Genomic DNA, 19,726 nt, shown 5'->3' with positions numbered 1-19,726 from the left:
GAACTTTATGCTCTATTACATTAAAAACATTTGTATATCTTGCACTTCGAATGGACATTTACTCATGCATGATATTGTAATATCATGATATTGTAATATCATGCATGGGTCATTTGGAAAACATTGTTTCATTGAGTTGCGCAACTCTTCCAAACTCAGTCTCTTAAGTGCTGCCAAGCTCACAGTGGCAGATACAAGTTTTCCAAAATTCTAATTTTCACTTGAAAACTCAAATTTTATCATTGGCAACACAAATACTGTCTATTGTTTCTTGAACAGGCTCACTTCTTTCCTCTTTTGGGGAAATATCTGCCTAATGTGCCAGTTTGAATAACCACAGTTTGTCATCTGATGTCCTTTCAAGTAAAATAGTGCTTCATTTATTAAAAGGAAAAAAAAAAACGAAGATACCCGACATCTTATTTTATTAGGGAATTGCAAATTAAAACAATGAGCTACCTGTTAGAATGGTTGAACTCCAAAGCACTGACAACAAATGCTGATAAGGATGTGGAGCAACGGAAATGCTCCTTCATTGCTGTTGGGAAAACAAAATGGTAGACACTTTGGAAGACAGTTGATCAGTTCCTTACAAAGCTAAACATACTCTTACCACATGATCCAGCAATTACGCTCATTGGTATGTACCCAAATGAGTTGAAAATTTATGCCTACACAAATGTATAGTAGCATTATCATAATTGTCCAAACTTGGAAGCAACCAAGATGTCTTTCAGTAGGTAAATAGATAAACTGTGACATATCCATACAATGGAAAATTGAGTGATAAAATGAAGTTATGAGAACGTAAGTGACTCCATCTTAAAGCTAATCTGCCATCTTGACATCTGGGTGAACCCAGACCCATGACAACTTTTCCTTCCCCTAGACGAGCTTTGAAATACATAGAGCTCCGGGCTGATCGATCACAAGACTCCCCTTAATTCTCTTTCTGGAGACAGGCGCCCTAGATGTTTCCCTAAAGGCTCCTTGATCCCTTTGGTCATCTACATATTCTCACTGCTTTTGGAATCGGGGGAGGTGTGGGGATCCATTCGTCTTGTATCCATTCATCTTGTTGCCACCTGAAATTGCTTCCTGTATGTAATGTAAGTACCCTATTAAACTCTAAACCAACAAGCTGGACCTGTTTGCCTCATTCTTTGGCTTATTGGCCCCCTTGGAATTTGGAGGCTGCTTTGCATACATGGTCCTTTCACAAAACAGCTATCAAACCACTAAAAGACATGGAGAAATCTTAAATATATATTGCTAAGTGCAAGAAACCAATCTGAAAAGGCTATATATTGTATGATCCAAAATGTATGATGTCTTGGAAAAGGCGGAATTATGACAATAGTAAAAAGATCAGGGGTTGTCAGGGATTGAGGAGAGGGAGGATGAATAGGTGGAGCATGGGATTCTTAGAAAAGTGAAACTATTCTGGATGATAATATTATGGTGTCATGGTACATATATGACATTATATGTTTGTCAAAGCCCATAGACTGTACAACACAGTGAACTTTATGTGTAAATATGTGAACTATGGAATTTGTTAATATGTCAATATTAGCTCACTAATTATAATAAATATAAGATGTTAATAGAAATGGGAAGAGTATGGAGAGGTGTATGGGAACTGTACCACTCCCCCTCAAAAAGTCTGTTACTTTAAAAACAAAGGTTGGTTCAGCTTGCAGTTTAATTGCACAAATTCTTTTTCTTAGAACAACTGTGAGAAAACCAACATACTTGGGTAGGCAGAAGAGCTGTATACATATTTCTCATTTCTTCACACAAAATAGTAAAAAGATGTGTATTCTAGTGTTGAGTTAATAAAATTAATAATTTGTACTGCTTCACTAAGAATGTTCTTAATCAAAAATGGCATTTTTAAAAATTGCAAGTGCACAGCAGGAAGGAATACAATGACTACTGCTACAATTGGTGTTACTGTCTCATTCTGCTAAGTTGTCAACAGTTTTACCCACCATTGCTTTTGCATCATCAGTGCAAGTGTCAACATAGTTAAAAAGGCAAGTAACATCTCAGTATTATTATAGAAGTAGATTTGTCCTTGACTTGAGGTTGTTCATGGACCATGTGCTGAGAACCATTATCCTAAAAAGAATGCCAAGGGTAGATGTAAAAGTAAGGATTATTGGAGACAGATGAGTTTGGCAAGTGGAATCACTGGGCTAACAGTGTTCCTGCTGTTGAGAGTCTGGCCCACTTCTAGAAAATACTAACAGGCAAGGCAAACCAAATCACTTTGGAATCCTTAGATCTATTTAGGGGATGGATCTCCTAATCCACAGCCAAACCCCAGTACAAATGAATTCAGTGTGAGCTGGAAGTTTGAACTAGCTCTTCTAGGACCACTCAAAATCAGATGGTTCCATTAAGTTCAGCATTTATGGTCTGTTATGTGCCGAGAACTGGACAAGTTACAGAGGAGGAAACAAGTTATGGCCTCTGTCCTATAGAAGTTTAAGGGTAAGGAAGCAATACCAAGAGAACATAGAAATAACAGAATAATAATAGAATGTAGAAAATATTAAGTGAATTTCAAAGCGAGAAAGATGAATTATGACTGGAGAGATTGGGAAAGTTTTTTCAAAAATTGTGCTGGGCTTTGAATGATTACAATTTTGAAAGAGAAAGAAGTCAAAAGTTTTAATAGTCTTGGGTAAACAGAACATTCTGGGTGAGAGAAATACAGCTAATAAATGAACACCTTTCATCCCATGATTTTAACCTGTTTTTGTTCAAGGGGTTGATCTCTAGTTTACCCTTTCAGGATGAATATATAAAGACTCATGGCATTTAGCATTCATTTATCCATAAAATAGTTCAAAATTTAGGAAAGAAATTTCTTCATGGGTCTTTTCTAATAAAAATTATCTTGCCCTCTGTCTGCACTGCAGAGAAAGAAGCCCTCTTTCAGGTCTCTCAATTCAATACCCTAGACATTTAGTGAGTGCCTACCATGTGCAGGGTATATGTTATTTTCTACAAAGGGTACTAAAGTAAAGACACAGACCCTGCTTTCACAAAATTTAGAGTCTTGGAGGAGTCAAATGGGTATGCAGTTAATGGCAGAGCCTATTGTAGATTCTCTAAAAGATAAAATGTGATGGAGATCACAAGGAAGAAGTTAACTTCAGTGGAGAAATCTGGAAGGCTTCATGGAAGCAATGTCTTAAATATGAATAGACTTTCCACAGGCAGTGATGAGTGAACCAGGATATTCACTCATCATGAGAAAGGTCCACTTGAGCAAAGATATAAAAGGGGATGGTCTGTGTTGGGGAAGAGTGTGTAATTTGATATGACTGAGGTCTGAAAAGTGAGTGTTAGGGGAGACAAACTTGGAAAAGCATGTTGAGAAGGGTCTTAGAATGCCAAGCTTCGGGGTTTGGGCTTTACCCTGGGGGGCAGGGTGGAGTGAACTCAAATCTGTGTTTTGATTTAAACACAGAAGATAACTTCCATTGTAGGAAGTTCAATATTCTTTGATTTAAACACAGGGAAGATAAAAAGTGGAATGGATGAGAAAAGAAAGGTCACTTTGGAGGTTGGTGAAATTGTCCAGAGAAGAGTTCATGCTCTCAATAAAGCAGGAGCTGGTTTGGAAAGGAGGGGCTAAGTATGAGAGACATGACCAAGATGGATTCAAGACCTAGTGATATCTTATGTAGGATGCATATAGTAGGATGACTTAGGAATTTGTAGGATGACTTAGGAATTTCTCACTTGGGAAACTGGTAGAATGGGAGTACTTACTACCCAGGAGGAGGAACATGGGGAAAAGATAAAGGGATTGGATTGGCTGTTGGGAGTGTCTATGGACTGTCCAGGGCAGTGGAGAGGCAGCAATGACAACCAAGAGGTCAGGGCTAGAGATACAGATTTGAGGACACATCAATGGCTGTTAAAACTGTAAAGGTATTGCACTTCCCTAGGAAGACCAGGGTTTCTCAACCTTAGCACTATTGACAGTTTAGTCTATATAATTCTTTGTTGGGGGGGTGGGGTTGTCCTTTCCATTGTAGGAAGTTCAATATTCTTGGCCTCTAGTCACTATTTGCCAGTAGCACACACCATCCCTTCACTCACAACAGCTGTGGTCACCGAAAATGTCTCTAGACATTGTCATGTGTCCCCTGGAGGGCAAAATCAACCTCACAGAGAACTGCTGCTCCAGGAAAGTGCAGTCAGAAGATGGCCAAGGGTAGGACATTTGGGTTCTAAGGGCACTGTCAGAAAGGAAGAGAACATTGGAAGTGATGAGGGTGACTGTGTCACTGATGGGGCGGCCGGTAGTGTAAAACAGTTTACGAAAGGAGTTTAGAGACAAAAGAGGCCTTGGTAGTGGTGAGAGCTCTATGATCCTCCAGGGAGCAATTCCAATTGAGCTTCCTGAATGTGCCTTTTCCTTGTTTTCTAGTCTTTTCCCTAAGAGGTACAGGAGAAAATGGCCCACTTGGGTCACAAATAAGAAGACTGGAATATATGCCAGTGTACCCCAAAGTTTGTACAATCGCTTTGCAGGCTGTTAATATTTCTTTTACCCTATTTCCTTATTCCATTTTCTCTATTCATTTCCTTTTTCACTTGTAGAGTGCTTTAGCAGAAATATAGAAATTATACCCATGTCATTTAATACCAATAATAACCCTGTAAAGCAGCTTTCATTCTTATTTCCATTTTCCAAAGCTCCCAGAGGGAAGTAGCCTGCCCAAGACTACATGAATAGACAGTAATACAGCTGACTCCCAAATCTGATCACACAGGGACTGAGAACAATGTTCATCACACCATCCTTGCTTCTTTGGCTGCAAGTCCTGCCACTTACAAAGTCACTGACACTCTATTTTTCCTGGGATAGATATTCCTTGACTTGTTTTTTGTCTTGCATCCTGCCCATGGTACCATTTCTGCTCATAGCCTATAGTTTGTCGCCTTACGGAACATCTCACTTTGTGAGGGTGTTAACCAGGTGGTCTTCTGACAAAAGGTAACATTGTAATGTTTGCACAGGTAAGGCCAAGCCCATAGGCATTCTGCATGGTGAAGACGAGGGTAAACAGATCACAGGCCCAACTGTGGGCACTTTGGAATCTCCCTAATGGTTGCTGGGTCTAGGCCAAGGGTCAGTTCCCATAGGACACCGAGGTATGTTTTAGTCTGTCAGAGGTGCACCAGACCCCAGTAACCCTTCAACTATTGTAACCTTGACTCCCGTCCTGGGGACCTTCCTCCATTGCTTCCTGCTCTCCTCAGACATCCTACTCTGGCCTTTTGTTTCTTGGCACCTCTCACTTTCCCCTGTCCAAGACCTCACTTAGCATCTAGAACTCTTAATAATAGTAACCACCGTAGCCACCATTAACTGAGGATTTTCTAAGTGCTAGGCACAGAAAATGAGGTAACTAAGACTTAGCAATGTAACGTTAGTTTTTCCAGAGTCACATAAATATTACGGTATGGAGGAGAGAGGGGTTGGGGGGCTGGGAGAAAGGGGTGAAGGGCTAAAGAAATATAAATTAGTAGTTGATAGATGGTCATGGGGACGGGGAACACGGCATAGGGAATGCAGTGGCAGTAATGTAATGGCTAGGTAGAGAGCCAGGGGAGAGAGAGCAATCAGGGGATTGTTTTATAAACTATATAAATGTCTAACCAATGTACTGTATATTTGAAACTAATAATAGAATAAAATTTTAAAAAATTAAGGTATTAGAACAGCTTGTCTAATAGAAATGTAATTTGAGTCACATTTGCAATTTAAAATTTCCTACTAGCCAAATTAAGAGAAAGGAAATAGGTGAAATTAATTTTATCAATTTTTTTATTTAACTTAATATATTCAAAACATTCATCAACACGTCATCAATAAACAAAGTTACTAATGGGACTTTTATGTCCTTTTTTTCACAGTAAGTCTTTGAAACTCAGTGTGCATTTTACTCTTACATCACATCTCAATTCGGACTAGCCACATTTTAAGTGCTCAGCAGCCACATGTGGCCAGTGTATTAAACAGCACGAATATAGATCAAGATTTCTGATCCACCTCCACTTGACCACACTGTAGCCTTTCTAAGGATGGTGGAGAGTGGGGCAGCCACATTCTCTGTGAAAGCAGGGTGGAAGTGCACAAAAATTCAGGCCTGCAAAATATAACAATCTTATCTACTTGGGGATAATATTTCATCATAAATAGAATAAAATGTCTCAAGATGCTATAGAGTTCCAAAATGTATTAGACCCTTTAAAAAGTATTTGTTAGAGAAGCTGACATTTCCCCCTTGGAACTGTTACTTCTAGGATGGGACAAAATGTTTCTCTCCTTCTACATGTCTCTGTTATTACTCTTCTGTCTTGATAAACACCATCTGGGAAGAGTGGATTTTCTGTGGCCTGGCGCCAGGTTGGTGGAGAAATCTTTAGCCCAGGCCCCCCTCCCTGGTCCATAAGGCCTCTAACCTTTTGTGGCTGGGCTCACCTACCCTGGTGGTGGCCATTGAAGGGAAATGCAAGTTTTGAACTCTGATTCACGCAGGGGATAGTCCTCCATTCCAAGCACTGTGCTAGGCATGGTGCCTGTGCTCTTTTACTTACCACCACTCTCGTTAGCACCTGCAAGAGCCAGAGAGGTGAAGAGGTTCACACAGTGAGTCACCCAGAGCTTTCCCACACAGCATTCCAGACTTTTCTGCCCACACTGGGACATAGGAGCCAGGGTCATCCAGCAAGACATGTTCATGCCTCCTTTCTGCTTCCATGTGAACTAGGCCTGGCAGGCTGCTTACGGTTGATCTCAGTCTCTAGAAATTGCAGTCAGATATTCAGGACATAAAAAATAGGAGCCAGCTGCCCTTTCTATATCAGAGGGTCTAGCCTCAGGACACCTGGGAGGGCTGCCTTCTCTTTCTTTTCTGGTTTCTGACGAGTTAGAAGACTTTGGATGTCAGGGAGCCCTATTGCTTTAAGCCTAAACCCTTGTTTGGGAGGAGACTGGAAGGGCAGTGGAGAGTGCCCGCCTACCTGGGGAAACCTGCGTGAGGTGTGGCTGGATCTGCTCGGGATTCCGAGGTGGGCGGGGGCGGGCTGAAAGTTGGAGCAAGCAGGAAGTGAACCGCCGGCCGCCCTGGGAGGAAACAGACTAGGCGAGTTCTGCTGCTGACAGGCCTGAGCTTCTGAGACATGGTGAGAGAGCGGGGAACTAGAAAGGGGCTGATTTAAAGGCGAGCCAGAGGGGGCCGGGGATCAGGAAAGGGGAGTTGGTGGCAAGTCAGAGGGCTGGGCCAGCGCTGCCAGTGGCCTCTCTTCGACAACTGGCTGCAGATAGCTCGAAGCTGCCAGAGCTGGTGTTCCTGCTCCTTCTCTACTCCCTTCCTCCCTTGACTTCTTTGCTGGCCTGGAGCAGGGCTTCGGTGGGGGTGGGGGATCCGAATTCTAGGCATGGAGCTGCCCAGTGGCCCTTCATCTCCTCCTCCAGTCCTCTCCCCTAGACCAGCTGGGTGTTGCGACATTCCTGGGCAGCGCTTCTGCTGTTCCAGTGTAGATTCTAGCCCAGCGGCTGGACCTCCCCCCACCGCCTTTCACTTTATTCCTGTACAGAAACCCAAAGAATTTGTCTCTCTACCCAGTTCAAGGAATCGGCCCTCTTTCCATAAACATGAGGAAGAGCTAAGGGTTTGTAAAAGAACCAGAAGTTGGTTCCTCGTGATAATTTAGTTTGGACCCACACCGGAGCCCATTTCTGGAGATCCAGTGGGTTAGGGAAGGGAGGAGCTTAATAATGTTTTTCCCTCCCTGTTCAAAAACCTTATCATGAAGCCTCCAGGATGAGGCTTTAAGCTGGGAGGACTTGCCTTCCACTTCCCCCAAAGCCCAGGCTGCTGGTTTTATTTAATATCTGCTTAAGTGGCTATGGTTTGGTGTCTGCACATGGTGCTAAATGGTGGAAGGAAAGCAGAAGTTTGTGGCCCAACGGCTCTCTCTCATGGGGCCTTGTGAAGGACTTGGAGCCTAGTTGCTGGTGCTCTGGGTCACAGCAATTAGGCTGCTAAGGAGGCCAGGGCAGAAGTAGCTCTCCAGCTGCGTCTTGGGGACAGGGAGGCTTAGGTCAGGTGAGGGTGCTCTACTGGCCAGCACAGGCATTTTTAATGAGGACCCTGTTGGATCTGGGAATTGGGAAATGGTGGTGGAGTTCTGCGTTGTGAGAAGCTAGCTCAACTGTCTTCTCTGAGGCTCTTTGAGGAGCAAGGAAGCAGTGGGCAGGGTTTTAGCGGTGTTTCTTTTCCTCGTCAGGGGCCCTGAGGACCTGAAAAGATATTTGATCTAGTCTAGCACCAGGGGCTTAAGGATGCATTTATTTTTTATTATGAGTAGTGCACGAAAACATTCTCTTTGTAAACAGTTCAAGCATTACAAAAGGCTGAAGTCCATCTTAGACCTTCCCCTCCTCTGGCCTCCAATGCCGAGTTTCAATTCCTTCACTATTTGGCCTAATTAACCACTGCGTTGCTGCCCAGGAGGAGGCCAGTGGAGGTGGAGGAAATGATCGAGTGCGGAACCTGCAGAGCGAGGTGGAGGGAGTCAAGAATATTATGACCCAGAATGTGGAGCGGATCCTGGCCCGAGGAGAAAACTTGGACCATCTCCGCAACAAGACAGAGGATCTGGAAGCCACAGTGAGTTGGAGAGCCCCCTGGGGGCAAGAGGAAGAGAGGGAGGAAGAATCTTTGGGGATCTGGGGGTTGGTGGTGTTGGAGCAAAATGAACAGAAGGGAAGACTGCCTCTTCAGCTGTTTTGGGAATTAATATGAGCTGAGTCCCCACTTATGATTCTGTTCTACCCCACTGACTGATACTGGGGTCCAGTAATGGGTCTTGTGACAGGGGTTGGGAGGTGAGGGCTGACCCATGGAGCCATTTTCTGAGACAAAAAGATGGTACAGTGAACCCAGGCATTCTTAGGCTTCTCTCCTAGAAACTGATTTTCCCTTTTGAAGTCTTTCCTTTACAATTATTTGAACCTGATCTTCCCAGGGCAAAGTATTGGCTCTGGAAAATCGTCCTAGGGTCTTTGGCCTGCTCCAAGAGTTATTATGCAGGGGGCGTAAAACTGCTAGTGAATTGCTGAATCAGGTTAAAAAAATGCTGGGAAGAGCAGTGAAATTCTTTGATGGGATCCTCTGCTAGCTGAAGGCTAGAATAGTATCTTCCACATATCTTGCTGGACCTCATTCTTCTCTTTCCAGCCAGGGGCAGAATCCAGCTGCTCATAGAGGGGGTGACTCTAAAGTTCAATAAAGGCTGGAGCTTAAGTTTCCATGTCCACAGGGAGACACTGGCTGCGGCTTTCTGAATCCTGCATGTAATCTTGGGCATAGCTTCTTTGTTTCCCTGGGACTCAATGCTTCTTTCCACAGCCTAACCTGGGGAGCATGGCCCAGTGTAACTTAGTTTCTGCAACTCCAGTTTGGAAAGGAAGAGCACTTCCCCTCACCTCCTCCAGCTTTAGCAGTCCTCATAGGGCAAGGCCTCATGGAACCAGGAGACATACCCACCTGGAGCCTGTCTTCTTTGGCCCCAGTGTCTGCCTTTCCAAGGGTGGATTGTGCTGCCAGTGTTGCACTCCTGGGTGTGAGCATGTGTAAAAGGCCCCTCAATGTACATGGCGGTACAGGGGTAAGAAGAGAAGGGGCCAGGCAGGGGGCCAAAGGAAGCCCAAGAATTCTAGGAAGCCCAAGAATTCTAAATTTAAACTTGGCCCACCAGGTGGTTATGAAGGTATATTTGTCAAGGTAGGAGGACAGGACATTTTTTATTTAACAGCCTGTTACCTCAATGTATCACTTAAATATTTAGCTATATGGCATGTAGGCCTCTGCTTATACTCTTGTTCCAGTGGAAGGAGGCACTGAGTCACTCTCTACCTTATCTCTACAGTCCGAGCACTTCAAGACAACTTCGCAAAAGGTGGCTCGGAAGTTCTGGTGGAAGAACGTGAAGATGATTGTCCTCATCTGCGTGATTGTTTTTATCATCATCCTCTTCATTGTGCTCTTTGCCACTGGTGCCATCCCCTAAGTAACTTAGGGAACCCCTCCCGTCCTGCCCTCTTCCTCAGGGCAGCCCTCCATGGTGGGTGCCAAGAGGGGCCCTCTCTCTCGTGTCCTTCCCCACAGGGAATGCTGCTTGATCCTCCAGCCCCTGACTCTGAGGCCCTCTGCCATGTTGTCTGCCCCAGGGAGTACCTTGGTTCCTAGAAGGAGAGAGCTGGATTGTGGCTACATTTCATGGGTCCTCAGAGTTCACTAGAGAGACCCAAAGGGCCCAGCATGTTTCTGGGACACTGATAGTGACTGGTAGGCAATAAAGACTCTTTAGTATCCCTAAGTTTGTGAGGTGCTTTCTCCCTTTGCATTTGGCCTTTGGCCCTATTCTCCCTGAAGACACCCCCTGACTGAGATTCTCCCATTTGTGGCCCGAGTTGTTGGAGGGGTGGAGAGCAGATGTTCTAAGAATGACATAACCTTCCTGTCTCTCTTTATTCTCTTTTTTCATTCATTGTCACAGGTCTCAAGAAAAAACAAATTCTGGGAGTCTTGGCATATGGAAAGTTCAAAACCTTCACAGCATTTTAGGATGGTATGCAAGACTTCTAAGTGTACCCCTTGGGTCTTGCCATATCCCTTTATTACTTTTCTGCTGGAAGCATTAGCTGAGACGTGGGGCCTACCTGCACTGAGCATTCAGAATTCTGGTTAAGGGCCTCTAGCCTCTCCCATCATTGCCATTTCTCTTCTGTGGCCCTGTTGTTGTCTATAGTGGGGGGTGGGGGTTAGAGGAACAGGATTGCTTTTCCTTCTCTTCCTTCTGCAAGTTCTATTTGTCTTTTGTTTGCTTCTGCCCTTCAAGGATTTAGCAGGGCCTCTGGGTCTGAGCTGTCCTAAAGGGGCGAGCATCTCTTCCCCATGTCCCGTGGCTGAGCACAGTCAGTGTCACAGGACAGGGCCCATGGCCCTCTTTCCTCTCCATGTACAATGGGACTCTCTGTCTTTGAGCCTCCCTCCTCCCCACCAGGTTTCACTGTCATTGTCACTCTTTCCAGTGCCCAGTCTGCCTTGGTTTGGGGGAAGGGTTCTTGCCATCTCTGTCCCTATTTACTCCATAGCTTTCCAGAATTGAAAACAACATGTTTTGGGGATGGAGTGCTGAGGGGCAGCGTTGTGAAACAGGATTTGGGACTAGTACTGGGAAGTCAGGTGCTGGAATCATGCTCTAAAAACTGGGGAGGGAGGAAGAAAGCACAGAAGAGACTCTGGGCAGTCTGCCACAACTATGTCTATCCTCTCCTCAGTCCACTCCTGGACTCTAGGACCAAGGAACTGGGTGAAACCTCTTCCTGGGGCCCCAGACCTTTCATGGTGGGGGTGGGGGTCTGTGCTCACAGGGGCTCAACGCCAGGGAGGGGAACCCTCAACCCACTTCCTCAAGAGGAGCCACATTTGAGATGTTGGGGGTGGTATGGGGTGGGGTGGAGAACAGGTGACTTCTCTGCAGCAGTGAGAGGAGAGGATGAAGATGGGCAGATTCAGCTCAGGAAGGCTCTGGAGGGGCAGTAGACACACCAGCCTCATCCATCCTCTGAGGAGCAGGGTCATATCAGGGCAGGTCTGCCCTTGCCCTTTGGGAAAGAGGGAAATACAGAAAAGCTAGAGCTGGCATCTTTCCCATGACTCTCTTGTTTTCTTTCTTAATTGTGGTGAAGTTCACATAATTACAATTGACCATTTAAAAATATACAATTCAGGGCAGGTAGAGCATTCACAATGTGTAGAGTGAATAAACTTTATGGGGGTTGGTTTTTGCTTGTGAGTGAGATGCACTCCCAAAGGTGGCAGAGACCCAGCTGTTCAAGGTGTCTCCAGTGCCTAGCGCTGTGCTGGACAACGCATTCATTTGGTTGCTTGTCGAATGAATGAATTATGCCTCCTTAGGTAAGGCTGATCTACCTGATCTTGGACACAGCCCCAGAGAGGCCTCTCTGAGTCCACTCCAGAGCCCACTCCAGAGCCCACTCCACTGTGCCCATTTCACAGATTGGGCCCCCAGGTGTGGTCGGCATGCAGACTTGGTGCCAGGCTGCTCAGGCGTGGTAGCCCCAATTCACAAGGCTGGTAGCTAGCAGCCCATGCGAAGCTGGTAGCTAGCAGCCCGGGAGGAGGCGCCCTAAGGACCCCAGTCGCTGTTGCCGACTGCTTTCGATTTGAACTTGGCCCGGTCGCTGCTCAGAGAGAGTGCCCCCACTCCACCCCGCCCCCGCTCCGCCCCTCTGCTTCCTCCCAGGCTCTGGGCCCTGCAGCTCTTCTGGCAGAGGAGCGGGAGCAGGCCAGGCAGCAGCAACGATGGTGAGGGCCCGGGCGGGGCGGGGCGGGGCAGGGCGGCCGGTTGCGGGCAGAGAGCGAGCAAGAGGGGGGTGCGAGACAGGAGTCCGAAGTCCAAGGGTGGGGGCACCCTCCAGGACACATGCCGGTGCCCCGTCAGGTGATTGCTCCAGGAGCAGGGCCGGGGCTAGACCCATGCAGCCTGGGAAGGAAAGTGCGGTTTGAGCCTGGTCCCGGCTGCCTCGCGCGGAGTGAGTGCGATTCGCTTCCATTTCCTTGAGCCAAGTGGTTACGAGCTCCAGCCTCAGTAAGGCTGAGATCCTGGTGGTGGCCACTTACCGGCTCTATGACCCCGGGGCAAGTCATTTAACTTTCCTAAGCCTCCTTTTCTGCATCTATGAAGTGGAGTCAGCAAAACCTCCCTGCTGGGTTCGTAGGAGGTTAAAGGAGGTACAGTGGCAGAGTCCTGCCTGGCACTCAAAGACTGCACCTGAGAAGTGGTAGGTACTGTGATGATGATCCCTTCAGCCCTTCCTGGGGCTTTAAGGAGCCACAGTTGGCGGGGGAAGTTGGAAACCTGAACAGATGGAGTGGTGGAGGCTGACCTCGCTCATGGCAGGCTGTTGGAGGGGAAAGAAAGGAAGATGTTTACCTTAAAAATTCCACTGATGTTATCAGAGTGTGGCATAGGCCTGACTCCCTCCTAACCGCTGTTTAGGATCACATTCCTGAACTGAATCATCCAGCACTCCTGCTACAGACTCTGGCCTCTGTCTCTACTTGCCACCTTCAAGGCAAAGGTGTTAGGAACAGGTGGTGCGCCCCCTCCCCCTGGGAAGGTGGGTCCTGCAGGAAGCAGGCTTGGTGTTTTAAGATTCTGCTGTGGAGAAGCTGGCAGAGGTGTGATGGAAGGGCCCGGCTAGGGGTCGAGATGCCTGGATGGCCTCATCTCCAGGAAACTGGAGTCAGTCAGAGGAAGCTGGGCAGGAAGGTAGTGCTGAGCTCTAAGGCTTTGCCAGGAAACTGAGGGAGGCTCTGAGACTGGAACAGCCCAGAGCCCACTTCCCAGTGCACAGGACAAGAGATCAGGCAGGGCTAGGGGTGGGCTTCCAGCTGGTCCTTAGCACTTGGGAGAAGAAGAAACTCCTGAAACGAAGACTGAGGCCAGGACAATTTATTGGGGGTACTGGAAAACTCTGGGACTCTCACTTGAGACAAATAGTGGATCAGAACCTCATCGATATCTCTCCTCCACCCATCTCTTAGCCTCATTCTTTAACTCTTGTCCCTTTCTCTGCCCCCAGCTCTTTCCCTTTCTTTCCAACCCCCTTCCCTACCTGGTCCTTCTTCCTTTCCCTTTTCTTCTTATTCACTAAATCAACAAATATTTCTTGGGCGTTTCCTTTGTGCCAGACATGGTCATGGGTATTGGGGATAGAGTAGGAGCAAAATAGTGATGGGAAAGATGGGAATTGAACAAGTAATGACTTGAATTTATTCATCTTGTAGATGGTCCTCTCTCATGTACTATCCAAAGAATTTGGGTTTTGTCCTCCTTCACATGCACACAAGTTGAGTTGGCAGCATCAAAAGGTCTGATGAGTCTTTAGCCGGCCAGCTAAAGCATTTGACCTTCTTTTTTCTGCATTCAGATTAGCAAAGGGGTTAAGAATGTGATCCTTGGAGTCTATGTTGATTCAGCTCCTGGGTCTTCTACTCACTGGCTCTGTGACATTGCATGGGTGATTTAATCCCTCTGAGCCTCAGTTTCTTATAAAACTGGGATAATAGTACTGTCCTCAATGGATTGTTGTGAGGATTAAATGAGATTAAGGGGACAGACAGCTAGTAGTACACATTGTTTAGCTCAGACTATGTGCCCATTGAATAGTGGATGTTATTGCTGTCAAGACGTAAAACCTCAGCAGCCTAATGGAAATAAACTAGATACAGGTTCTCAAAGGCCTATTAAAGTTCTGTATTTAGGTTAGAAACAAGGGCACAAGTTTGCCACAAGGAAGAGCTTGCTCGGCTGTGTATTTCGTAAAAATATCTAAGAGGTTTTATTGACCACACACATTGTGTAGTTCTTGGGCTCTGACTGCTAAAAAAAAGTAAGGAAATGGGTTAGATCAATAATAATAGCCGTTAGGTATTGAGCACCTAGTATGTGTCAAGTATTGTGCTAGTCCTTTATAATATGTCGTATGTCATAGCTAACATTACCGTAGATATTATTGTCACTGCTTTACAGATGAGGAAGTGGTGGATCAGAAAGTTTATACCCTCAGTCTTCAGTCACTCAGCTGGTGAGTGGCAGAAGCAGGATTTGAAGAAACCCAGGGCTGCAATGCAGAGCCCTGCTCCTAGTCTCTGAGCTCAGGTGAGTGCTACTGTAGGAAGGAGTTAATACACCCGATCTCTGCCCGGGTCCATCGGACCACATTGATGACAGCGGAATAGGGTTTCTTAGACACTAACCAAGAGGGAGGGGAGACAGGAGAGTTAGGACAGGGAGGTTTTTGAGAGCTTAGTTTTCAGAGGAAAAAAGGGTATTTGGCCTAGGAAACCCTAAAGGGACATTTGTGCATCGAAGGAGGAACATTGTGGACAGAGGGTAACTGTCAAGAACATTTCTTGTGTAACTACCACCCTCTGTTTGCCAACTATGCCACTGCTGCCCTCTCCCCATGGTTTGCAACTGCAAGCCCTGCAGACCCCTTGCAGGGCTTGGAAGTGCCTCTTTCACCCACCCATTCTCTCTACACTCTGCTCTCAGCCTGGTGGACATCTCCTCAAACCCCTGCTGATGGCACTTCTCAGCCCCTTCTGGCTGGCCACTCTGCCCTAAGTTTTCTCATTTCCATCCATGCCAGTCTACCACCAACAGACAAATTATCTTGAAGTACCTCTCCGGTGTTGCCCTTGGCTCAGAAACCCACACTGGCTCTTGTTCTGTCTCTCCCTCCAAATGAGCTTCCTCTTCTTGAGTTTCACTGCCCACCCTGCCCCTCCACTCTTACCCTTTGCCTAGTCCATCTCTGTCCCGAGCATGTCATTGTCTCTCTGTGTCTGGAATGCCCAGCTCCACCCCATCCTTCAAGGGCTCACTCCCCTCTGTGTATGACAGTTCTCAGGAATTAACCCTCTGCAGACAGCTCCACCACTCACTATTTGTAACTCCCAATGTAACTCTTTTCTGTAATTGTATGGCATATATCTCTTTCCCAAGTCTATAGTGATCTTCTTAAGAACAGGCACAATTCATTCAGAAAATACTTTCCACACGGCCACCGTGTGCCAGGCACTAGGCTGAGCTCAATGTGGCAGCAGGCAGCGTGGCCTTGCCCTCTGGTCGCTACCTCCTTTTACATCTCATAGTTCTCACTGTGGCAGTAGAGGCCTGTGCCTGCAGTGTCCTTTTTCTTCTGATTGAGTGTAGCCAAGGAGAGCCAGAGACTCGAGCCTGGGACTTTTGTGTTTCTTGGAGCGAATATGTTCTTTTAGGCCTGGGCCCATCTTGGCTCCAGACAGGCTTGGCTTCCAGTGGGGGAAGAAGGCTAAAAATTGAAGTGGGAGGCACAGCCAGCTCTCTTGGAGAATGTGACCCAGTGTCACCCCATGTTGGAGAACAGGATAACAACAGCTGTAGCATTCAGAGTAGAAAAAATAATACCCAATGTCCCACCAATCTCTAGAAGTGATTCTTTTTCAAATCTTTGTCCATTCCCAAGTTTTTGCTTTGGACTGTTTGAACATAAGAGGCTCCAAATAATGGGATCCTTGTTGAATAATTTAGTCATCATAATAGTGGTGATGATGGTTGACTCAGGAACAGGTAGAGTACAGCTTCCCTGTTCTCTTTGTACTTCCTCCTTATTCCCCCCACCTGTGAACACACCCCTCTCCATGGTTTGTGGTTTGCCTGCCCCCTCTTGAAGCAGGTTGCTTTTCTAGCTCATAGGCAAATATTGACCTACTTAGGTTTCAGATGCTGCCCCTTGAAACTCCTGCTAGGCTAGATAAACACACTGGGATAACAGCTCTTGAGAATAAGAGTTGCTTTTGGATAGCCTGTAATGCAACTGACCCACTCATTGAATCCTTGCAATGGTCAGCACTGTGCTGGCTTCCCAGGCCCCTGGGATGGTGGTAGACAAAGGAAGGGCACTGGGCTCTACCCTCCCTCTGCGAACTTGTGGCTCAGTTGGGGAGATAGGACTCATGTACTGGGGAATGCTTGGAGGTTGTGTGCAAGGCAGCTGCAAAGATCCTGAATGAAAATTCTTCTCTGAGTCCTCTGTAACCACCAGATCTCTTCCCTTTCTGTGGTTTTAAGTGGAATTCAGTCAAGTGCCAAAGTATCTACTGCAGACAATGGGCAATATGGTTTGGCAGGAAAGGGCAGTGCTCTGTGGGGAGGAGATGAGAAGAGGGGTGGGCTGTGGGGGACTAGGCTGGGAGGAGGGAGTTCTTGCTGTGGTTCATTAATCCTTGAATTCATTTCCCTGATTTGTCCTTGGAACTGCTCCTGGACTTCCAACTTTCCCCAGGTCCTCCTGCCCCCGGGTCTCTCTCAGATGCATGGGTCCAAACCTGTTCTTTTTTTTCTTATGACTCATGCCTTTTTTCTCCCTTGTGTCCTCTTAGCCTCCATCAGCTTGGACCCTGCACCTCTCTTCCCAGTCCTTTGAAATGAGCTGGGTTCCTCTGTTGGGTGAGGCTGCTGCCCTGGCTGGGAGCCCAAAGACTCATCTTTGTGAGCTTGGACCCCAGTGAAGATCCTGGCTAGCTGGGAGGCTGGAGTTCAGAAGCAGGGAAGGCTGAGATTCCAGGCAGGCAGGGAATCAACTTTGAGCATTAATGCAGGAGCGCTCAGGCCAAGAGGCTGAACTGGCCTGACCAGTCAGAGGCCCAAGGAAGGAGATCTGATCTCAGTTCATGTCTTTGTGTGTGTCTGTGGGTTAGGCAGAGGCTATGACATGTGGTGGTCCAAAATTACTTTTCTAGCTCTGTGGGGGTGGATCTCCTCCCTGTTTGGACTCTAGACAAGTAGTTTGGTTCCCTATTCTTTGCTGTAGGAAGCCATAGGGCAGGTAGACATTGGTTAAAGGCCATCCTGGAGCAGGTGAGCAAAGTATCTGCTTTGTGGGAGGATGGGGTCCTGGGAAGTTCCCATCCTGGGGCACCTTAGAGGAAGCCGACCTGCCTTGATGGGATGGGGCCTGTGAGACCAAAGGTGAGCCATACACACCTGGGGGCTGGCCCTTTACTCCACACATATCATATCCTTACATGAAAGATGCTGTTTCCCCTACCCATACACTACACTACACTACACTATACCACACACACACACACACACACACTATAGGGGCAAGGAGACCTCTATGTCTCAGGCCTGGATGAAAGCCAGGTGTGGGCCTCATTCAGCCTTGACCTTGGGCTTGGTGCCTAGGCAGGGAAAGAGTTGGAGCGGTGCCAGCGGCAGGCGGATGAGGTGACGGAAATCATGCTCAACAACTTTGACAAGGTCCTGGAGCGCGATGGGAAACTGGCAGAGCTGGAGCAGCGTTCAGACCAACTCCTGGACATGGTGCGAGGCCTGGGGAAATAGGGAGGGGGAAGAGAGAGGCTAGGAGAAGCCTTCAGAGGGAGCTCTCAGGCTGTGTTCAGAGTCTCAGCCTTTGGTGGGGCCTGAGGCTTGTGTGAAGGCCAGTGTGGGGCCTGTGGGTTTCTTGAGGCACCCCTAGCCTAGATATGCAGCAGGTAGGCTTTGTGAAGTATGAAGCCCTTGCTTTGAAGCTGCGGGCCTTCCTATAGGTTGAGAGCTGGCATTGTTAACTGGGGGTGAGCCTGAAGGGCCGAAAGTCAAAGGCTACACCAGTGTCAGGCCAGTAGTCAGGCTGGGAGGGTCCCGGGCAGGCTGTGTGGAGAAAGGGAACAGACAAGATGGAAAGGATTCAGAAGGAGACCATGCCTTGCTGGGGTGGGTTTGGGAGGAGCTGGCTCTGGGGTTCTGGGGGTACCACTAACTCCCATCCTGTGTCTGGGGGTATCCACAGAGCTCAGCCTTCACCAAGACAACCAAGACCTTGGCCCAGAAGAAGCGCTGGGAGAACATCCGTTGCCGGATCTACTTGGGGCTGGTGGTGGGCATTGGCCTGCTCGTCATCTTGATTGTGCTGCTGGTCATGTTTCTCCCACAGAGAAGCGAGGGCAGCAGTGCTTCACAGGCCCAGGATGCAGGTGCTGCCTCGGGGCCTGGGGATTGACACAGCTGGGTCTGGAGGGGAGGCCAAATGGCCACACTGGCTGGTTCTGGTTTCCAGAGAACCCTGGTGTTTGCTCCCATCTGAGCCACCCCAGTGAGCACCAATGGGCAGCCCCAATATGTGCACCATAGCAGTTCCTATCATGCCACAGACTGGCCTTGGAGGGCAGCCTGCTGCATTGGCCATGCCAGGCCAGCCCCACCTGGAGCTCAGTAAAAGCTGCTGTTTGGTTAAAAGCCACTGTTTGGTTAAAAGCTGGTTTTGTGTGTGTGTGTGTGGAGCGGGGGAGCGCGAGAGCTAGCGAGCACCAGCACAAGTCTCTACGTTGGTTCATTCTGCTCTGCCGCCACCCCTGAGGCTGTTTAGAAAGCTTACTATCCCAAGGATTCCACTCTTGAGAAGTGGCCCCTTCCTCTCCCTTCCTTACTTGATCCAACCCTACACAGACAGAGCCTTCTGGAGTGCAGTTGCAAAGACAAAATAGCTCTTAAACCAGACTCTTCAACCAGTACCCTCTGAGCCTGATTCCCTAAGAATAAAATCTATTATTTTTCTGATGTCTTGGGCGATTCTCAGAGGACCAATGGGACTCTGGATGGGATGGCCAAGAAGAAAGCACTTCAGAGGTTTTTATATCACGAGGCTCTCACCTTCAGATAGACTTTTTCTCCTCCGAACACTTCCTCCCCAACATCTCTGCCCACACTAGATCATGGATGAGACAGGTGGCAGTGAAGACGGGAAGGGCTTCTATCATGCTGTAATGCAGTCACGCAAGAAGGCCAGAGTTTGCCCTATAGGAAATAATTTGGGCTTTTTGAAGCTCCAGGGCTGCACAGGGCCAAGTAGGCAGTACCTTCAGTGCCACAGGAATGATCATTGTGTAAAGGCCATGAAAAAGGAGAAAAGTCCCTACCAAGACCATGGAAGCAGGGCGGCCTGTGCCCGGGCTACTTAACTGCATCTCAAACAGAAGGGGGGGGGGGCGGGGGGAAGAGGAATTCAGCGTTGTGTGTAACAGTTGCAGCTCCTTGTTAGGTA

At 47.5% G+C, this 19,726-nt stretch overlaps 2 protein-coding genes across 3 annotated transcripts; both read left to right on the top strand.

The window, feature by feature from the left end:
• The first annotated feature begins 7,061 nt into the window (after positions 1-7,061).
• Positions 7,062-10,419, top strand: VAMP8 (vesicle associated membrane protein 8). Its single transcript, XM_011369832.2, has 3 exons — positions 7,062-7,218; positions 8,550-8,708; positions 9,970-10,419. Exons 1-3 carry the CDS (start codon positions 7,216-7,218, stop codon positions 10,108-10,110), a joined length of 303 nt encoding a protein of 100 aa, XP_011368134.1. The 5' UTR covers positions 7,062-7,215; the 3' UTR covers positions 10,111-10,419.
• Positions 10,420-12,279: 1,860 nt separating this feature from the next.
• VAMP5 (vesicle associated membrane protein 5) lies at positions 12,280-18,925 on the top strand. 2 transcript variants are annotated; one of them, XM_011369828.2, is made up of 3 exons: positions 12,280-12,434; positions 17,869-18,006; positions 18,476-18,925. In XM_011369828.2, exons 1-3 carry the CDS (start codon positions 12,432-12,434, stop codon positions 18,683-18,685), a joined length of 351 nt encoding a protein of 116 aa, XP_011368130.1. In that variant the 5' UTR covers positions 12,280-12,431; the 3' UTR covers positions 18,686-18,925. The 2 variants fall into 2 exon arrangements, with proteins under 2 accessions (XP_011368130.1, XP_023392184.1); XM_023536416.1 differs by lacking the exon at positions 12,280-12,434 and adding an exon at positions 13,327-13,401.
• Positions 18,926-19,726: the final 801 nt, after the last annotated feature.

The sequence above is a fragment of the Pteropus vampyrus genome, unplaced genomic scaffold, assembly GCF_000151845.1.
Source record: "Pteropus vampyrus isolate Shadow unplaced genomic scaffold, Pvam_2.0 Scaffold156, whole genome shotgun sequence".
NCBI lineage: Eukaryota > Metazoa > Chordata > Mammalia > Chiroptera > Pteropodidae > Pteropus > Pteropus vampyrus.
The sequence above is the reverse complement of the archived record's forward strand: the minus strand, read 5'-3'. Positions and strand labels throughout refer to the sequence as shown.